Source organism: Merops nubicus, unplaced genomic scaffold (genome assembly GCF_000691845.1).
Source record: "Merops nubicus isolate BGI_N331 unplaced genomic scaffold, ASM69184v1 scaffold43432, whole genome shotgun sequence".
NCBI lineage: Eukaryota > Metazoa > Chordata > Aves > Coraciiformes > Meropidae > Merops > Merops nubicus.
This window is the reverse complement of record NW_008595076.1, coordinates 1-7352: the sequence shown is the minus strand read 5'-3', so window position 1 is coordinate 7352 and position 7352 is coordinate 1. Positions and strand designations below refer to the sequence as shown.

Here is a 7352-nt window from a genome sequence, read left to right as displayed (position 1 = left end):
TGGAGGAGCACCTCCAGCCCCTGCCCGAGCACGACTACTTCGAGTTCTTCGCCAACGACTCCAGGTACGGCCGCCGGGCCTCCCCGGGGGGCTCCCGGGAGCCGCCGCTGCCGCCAGCCCGTGCTGGCACCTCACCCGGCTCTCTGTCCTCTCTCCCCGCAGCTTGTACCCACACATGTTCTCCAGAGCCTACATCAACTTCAAAAACCAGGAAGACATAGTCCTCTTCAGGGATCGCTTTGACGGCTATGTTTTTGTCGATCACAAAGGCAAGTGACCAGCTTCAGCTGTACAACTGTGGCTTTCCTGGGGTGTGGGTATAGACTAGCCGCATTTTAGGGCGTGAGCAGCTTAACGGACCACTTTTGATTTATTTGGGTTTAGTGCCTTAAATGAATGTCGTGCAGTATGTCAAAGAACAAAGAAAATGCTTCACACTCTGTGGAAATGAATCTAAATTGCTTATGTGTGTTTCTAACCAACGTTGTATGTTATGTGTAAAACTGGGTTAAGCACACGTACATCAAGGTGCCAGTGGGGTCAGGGTCACACCAGTTACTGCTTTTTGGAGGTTAATACTTGCACTGTCATACTCAAGTGTAAAGTCTGAAAAGTGAAAGTGTATAGATGCTGTGGCTGTCCAGACCAAATGAAGCTGAGGTCAATGGTGCCACCCTCCACTGCTCCAGTCACCTCTTCTGTACCCCTCTAACAGCATGACTTATTCTTTGGTCAGACTTTACTTACAATAATTCCTTGTGCCACTTTACAGCTGAGTGAATCATCTTCATTCAGTGAAAGGAGCAGCCTGGCCCTTGTAGTCCAAGTTGTGAGAGTGACTGCTCTCTGGGGATGTTGATCTGTAGGAAACGTTTAATTTTTGTGTTAATTTTGTTTAATTTGTTGATAAGCATCCAACTATTTGGTCACTGCTAAATTTTTAAATACACGTTAGCTCTCCAGTATATCTCGTGGGTTTTAAATTTTACATTTCAGAACCAGTTACTTTGTGTGGCACTGAAAGTTGTTAGACTCTTATTGAGAGACTTTAAGTTTACATATTGAACACTTTAACTCTTTTTAAAGTTTTTGCTGGCTTCAGGAGGCTGAGGGTTTCACCTTGAACTTTGTTTTGAGTATTAGTGTTGTACTTTGCATCCAGCCAGGTGTTTCATGTGACACAGCTCTGTCCACGAGATTCTCCTTTATTTAGGAGGGTTACACAACAGATTTCTAATAACACCTGGATCTTTTAAATAAGATGGTTTGCAGTGTCACAGCACACAGTGTTTGCCAAACCCACCAGGTTGGACTTTGGGCTTTATGCAGCCATAAATGTGACATTTTTGTCAGAAGGTATGACTTTGAAGCCTGCCTGTAGAGTGTTGCATTCTGTAGCTAAGCCTTGCAATATACTCTATTTTATATTTGTCATCTCTATTTTAGTATCTTTTTCTCTCCTTTTCCTCTTGACAGGTCAGGAATATGCTGCCATAGTTGAGTTTGCACCTTTCCAAAAAGCTGCAAAAAAGAAGAGTAAGAAAAAGGATGCCAAGACGGGAACCATCGAAGATGGTATAACAGCCAGCTGGTTTCTTTTGCATGTGTAGACTGGAAAGTCCTAGAAGTAATTTGGCTACGACATTTTTACTGTGATGCTGTAGTTTATCAAAATGTTTGCTTAATTATATGTGAAGCTTGTTGGCACTACTTTGTCAGCTGCAAATCTATTAAATACTGTTGTCCTGGACAAAAATAAAGCAGCAACTCTCTTGAGAGTTGCCAGTTCATGGAAAGTTGACAAATAAGCAACAGAACTTAACAAATCTAACCCAGACTTCCAGCTGTGTGCAATACAGATTATTTTCATGCTACAGTATATCTTTATTTTTTTTCTCCCCTTTTTTTTTTTTGTTTTTCCTTTTCCCCTCCCCTGTAGATCCAGAGTACAAGAAGTTTTTGGAAAGTTACAGCGCAGACGATGAAAAATTAACCTCCACTCCTGAAACTTTGTTGGAGGAAATAGAGGCAAGAAACAAAGAGCTAATAGGTATGGAAATCTATGTACTACAGCTGCATTTTCCTAGAGCACAAAGAAATGCACGTGGTGTAATTTGAAGCTGTGATTTCTCAACCTTGAGGAGGCTGGGTTCTTGTGTGCCTCCTTGGTGTTTGTTAAACCTTTAGGCTAATATTTTTCACCATAATTAAACCTTTAGGCTGTTTTTCACCATACCTAAACTTTTAGGCTATTACTTTTCCCAGTGTATTTTATTTTGCTCCCATGCTCTAAATTCTTCTCTAGGTTTTAATCTTTTTTTATGTGATAACCTACCTTCCTGTGTTAAGCTGCTAGTCAGGTGTTTGCTAGCCAGACCAGCCTGTGCAGTGGCTGCATTTAGGTGAGATTCAGTGGTGTTTAATGCAAAATGCTGTGAGCAGTGATGTTCCACACAGGCATGAGTTAAGAGATATTTGGATTGGATAAAATACTACCAAAAATGACCAGAATGCTCTTTTTAAGCATTTTGCTGGTATCTCTTTCAAAGCAAGGGAATCTGGGAAAAGCCTAATGCAGACTGAATGTCCCTTTACAGGGAGACATACTGGATATTGTGTTAGTGTCCTAAAGAACTTTAGAGAGTCCTCATAGCTGCCACTCCTCAGGGATAGGGTTGGAGTATTTGTCTCATTGCTGTTACTGCTGTGTGTGAGAGGAGGCAGGCTGGATGATCCATAAGGCTTCCTCATTCCATACAGGGTTTTGTTGTAAGTATTGTGGTATTGGATAAGGCAAATTGTTTACATCTGTTTTATGTATTCTCTAGCTAAAAAGACTACTCCTTTATTGAACTTCTTGAAAAATAAACAGGTAAGACTTTATCCCCAGAATCTTCTTGTTGCTTGCAAGTACAATTTGCTCATTTAAAGCATGGGTGTGCATATTGTGACGTGTATATTGGTAGGTTTCTGCCCTTCCTTTTGAAGAAGCAGCTTTTGACCCAACTAACTCGTTAACATCTCTTTCACATATGTTAAAACTACTAAAACACTGGCTTTTGTAGAGATGGTAGTCCTCCGTGTGCATTCTGGTCACAGCTGAACATCTCTTGTGGCACTGCCAAACCACATGTCATTTCAATGCTTCCATTTTCAATGCAGTTATGTCCGAGGTCCTTGTAGATGATCTCTCTCCTAGCACATAGTTTCATTTTAACTTTTAGTGATGGTGAAAGTCACAGATGGGGCAGATTTAATTACAACTGAAATGAACACTAGCTGAGGCTAATGTTGTGTTTGTTTGGGGATTTTTTAAAGACAGTGTAAATCAAGGCTTATGAACAACAAAAAAATGAAATGCTGCTATAACCTGTTCAGGTTCACAACAGAACAATACAGACAACAGGATTTTGTTTTCTAATTGGGCTGGGTTTGCAGTGAGTTATTTGGTGATTAAATACTTTACCACTTTGTGGCAGGGTTAACATGCCACTTTGTGGCAGCTGTTAGCATTAAAGGGATGTTTTCTAGTGTGGAAAGACACTATTTCTCTTTGCTTTTGCACACGCAGAGACTGAGAGAGGAAAAAAGAGAGGAGAGGAGGAGGAGGGAATTGGAAAGAAAAAGACAAAGAGAAGAAGAAAGAAGAAAATGGAAAGAGGAGGAGAGAAGGAAGAGAAAAGAAGCAGAGAAACTGAAGAAGGTAGACAGATGCCCAGAAAAAGAAAGAGACAGATCAAAAGAAGAACCAAAGATTAAGGTCTAGAACAGTTCTTTATTATAAAGTGTTACACTCCCTATCCCCTACTATTTGTATATCAGTCTCTCAAAATGTGCTTTGAGTATTGTGTGAAGAATCACATGAGTTTGGTGTTAGTAAACTACTTTTTTGTAATCTGCAATGTTAGGCTTTGTAAAGGTTTACATGCTGTAATGCTTTATAGTAATATTTAAAACTTTTGTCATGTGACTGTTGTACATGCTGTGGTAAACAGAATTGTGAATTCACTATGGAATGGAGACTATTTTTAAGCTTTCTAAAGTGGCCTGTTTTAGGAGAAAAATCCTAGTCTGTTTTGTGAGTTATGCTTACTCATACACTCCAGCTCTTAGAAATACTACAGTCTGCAGTAGTGTTACCTTAATGTTTATCTCTTACTGGACTATGGTTCCTTTGATACGATTTCCGTGTTGTGCCAGACAATATGTGTGAGAGTGAGCTTTTTAGTTGAGACTTCTGTTTTCTTTGTAGCTACTTAAGAAGCCTGAAAAAGATGAAAAAGACTTGGAGAAAAAAGAAAAGTCCAAGAAACTGGAAAAAGAATCTCTGAGGGAGGAAAAAAATGCGAGTAGTGCATCTGCCAAACGATCTGATGGGGAGACAAAAGAAGAGAAGGCAAAAAAGTATTCTAGTACTTGCTATAAATATATGTGTATATTTGACTTGTTTCTGATCCTGTTGAGGCTTAGGCTGCTCTGCCGTGACCGTTCTGAAATTCCTTTCAAGTGATTTTTCTGATAGAAGGCACAGGATGTGTTTTCTGTGGCAGTGCACATCCCCGTGGTTCCCAAAAGCTGTGTGAATTACCTGACAGTTCTTCACTAGTGGACAAATTTCAATACTTTTTGCAACTTGCTGTAGGAGCTCTGTGAAGGAAGCCCAGGTGTAGGTGGCCTGCAAGAGGCTGTGCACACGGCCCTTGTGAGGAGAGAGCTGTAACCATGGCAAGAGGAGAGGTGTGCTCCAGTCACTAGTCCCTTTAAGTCCTGTAGAAGGTCAAAGTGGAAAGTGTAATTCTCAACAGCTCCGTGGTCTGTTCAGGATTCAGTTCCGCCATGTGAGAAATAGAGATGAGCCAGAGAAATGGGTATGTTTTCCAAAGCTAGAGGAGGCTCAGCCAGCTATGTGAGTAGAAGGCTAGGAAGTGGGAGCAGTCAGCATCATCTCTGGTTGTCGTGCATGACTCGGGTTATCACAGCTTCCCAAAAGCTCCCTAGAACCTACCAGTGTGTCGTCTTCCTATTGCGAATTTACACCAGTATTACATTGATCTCCCAGCTCTGACTGATGAATCTTTTGAGCTTAATTTTTGGAAGATGAGTGTGTAAAGGACTACAGGGACCGAGATAGAGATTTTGAAAGAGACAGAGACTATGAGAGAGCACAGAGGGAGAAACTGAGGCGCCAAGAAGAGGAGCGTCGAAGGCAGAAAGAGCGCTTTGAGAAAGAGAAGGTTTTTAGAAGAAAAGAGGAAGAGGTGAAAAAGGAGAGAGACTTACTCAGAGAAAAGGGAAAGAAAAGTGATCTTACAGACTTTACCAGCAGCATGGACAAATCTGAGAAAGTAACCAAAGATGATAAAAAAGAGGATACAATTAAGAGGGATCGTATCAGAAACAAGGTGCTGGATTTCTTTAAATTCATGTGTTGATTCGTAGGGATCCATTCATGGTTTTTAGGATAAAAACACTTCAAGGGAAGAATCAAGTGGTTTCTCTGCTGAAACTTCTCCCCGTTCTGGTAATGAACTCTACCATTGTTAGAGAGTTTGACTGTCCACTAAACTGTGCTAAACTGGTTGTAATATTTGTTGTGAACTATATGGGAATTAAACAAAAATTAATTGGCTGAATTAAAAACTAAAAATCAGGCTAAATTGTAAAGACACATCCCTTTTCCTTTGATTTAAGCTATGGGCTGCATCTTTATGGTGTCAGCAGAGCATCAGTAATCTACCTGTGTCTGCTGATTCTATATGTGCCCAACAGTACATCTCAAAGTGTGGGTGAGATTGAACAGGCTCCTCCAACAGAGGAGCAAGACTGCTACATGCAGAATATTAGGGAAGATCTGTAGACTTAAGAAATAATGTCTTGAGTTTAGTTTTATATGCTCTGCAGATCTGTTTTTGCAGCATCAGTGTGCAAGTTTCCCATGTCACTTAAGGTGTTATTGGGTACAAATGAAACTTGGGTTTTGAGGAGGCTTTGAAGTTGGCCTCTCTTGGGACTGAACTTGTCTCGAGAGGAGACTTTACACATAACTTCAGATATGTGCAGTGTTCTCTGTGGCTTGAACGGGAGCGTTGTAAAAACAGAGAGAACTTCAGTTTGAGGCAGTTGGAAGATAGCTTGGCACCATAGTGGAATAATTTAACTTGGAACACCTTGAAAAGTTTGAGTTTGAGCCATTCCTAATATCACTGATGCCATAATAACCATGATAATGTGGGGGCTGTGAAAGAGTCTAAGCAATTTTGATTTGTTTCAGGATCGCCCAGCAATGCAGCTGTACCAGCCAGGAGCCCGAAGCCGAAGCAGATTGTGTCAGTATGAAGAGAGTGCTGCAAAGCCCACAGATCAGGGAGCGGATAAGAAACCAGAGAGTGAGACCAGTAATACGAAGGAGGAGGAGTGACTAGCGTGCCAGCCTTATGTGTTCTGACTGTCTGTGCAGCCAAAGAGCATGTACTACGCAATCCAGAAGTGCCTTCGGAGCCAAGAAGGAACCAAGGAAGAACAGGGGGCATTGTGCTGTTGGATGTTTCTGGTTAAAGAACCTCGGTTGTAGATTCGGAATTTGAAAATGTGTTCTCATTGTATTTTCAGTTATTTGAATTTCTTTTCCCAGCCTCTAACTACAACAGAGAAGAGAATTTTTTGCAAAGTAGAAAGACTTTATGGCCTTAAGTATAATCAGTGAATCATGTGGTCAGGAGGAGATGACAACTGGATCTAAAGCCAGAGCTTTACTGTAAAGCCACTGTAGAGCCAGTGTTGGACGTGCTTGAAGCAGAGGGAGCTGGAAGCTGCCCGCACTTCACGCGGGCGTTGCTGTGTTGTGGTGCCCCTGCCTGAGGCGGTGGTAGCTCAGTTACATCTGTCTGGCAGAGAGGCAGGGCTGCAGGCTGGGGCTGGTGAGGTGCCAGTGAGCGGGAGGAGAACGTCTGGCATTGCTGTGGTAGCGGGAGGGAGGGAGAGGCCTTCCTCCTCCCTGCTTCTCTGGGTAAATAATGAAGTTGGAGTGTATGAATAAGCTGGCTTAATATTGGATTACTTCTTGACAAATTCTCATGTAAAGTCTGTCTACATTGAAATGCTTTTTTTTAATCCAGTGGAGCTGGTTTGAGCATCTTGTTCTGTTCCAGCATTTTCCCTGAAATGTTTCCCGACTTCTGCCCTCTCCGTGCTGCTTCACCTTCCCTCATAACTTCGAGTATTGTTTTACAGCCCAGAAAGAGACTTCACCAGTAGCAGCTCCTCCTAAGCTAGCGAATTTTAGCCATAGCTCTTTTGTACTGAACCAATAAACGCGCAGAAACCGGTGCCGGTGCCGCCGCCCTCGTCACTGA

General features: G+C 42.0%; 1 protein-coding gene across 1 annotated transcript; it reads left to right on the top strand.

The window, feature by feature from the left end:
- Positions 1-5: 5 nt before the first annotated feature.
- UPF3B (UPF3 regulator of nonsense transcripts homolog B (yeast)) lies at positions 6-6581 on the top strand (the record flags this gene model as incomplete). Its single annotated transcript, XM_008935946.1, has 9 exons — positions 6-64; positions 163-269; positions 1477-1575; positions 1940-2050; positions 2829-2872; positions 3572-3760; positions 4253-4412; positions 5098-5402; positions 6272-6581. Coding segments are annotated over 9 exons (1221 nt in total), but the record flags the coding sequence as incomplete, so codon positions are not given.
- Between the last annotated feature and the right edge of the window lie 771 nt (positions 6582-7352).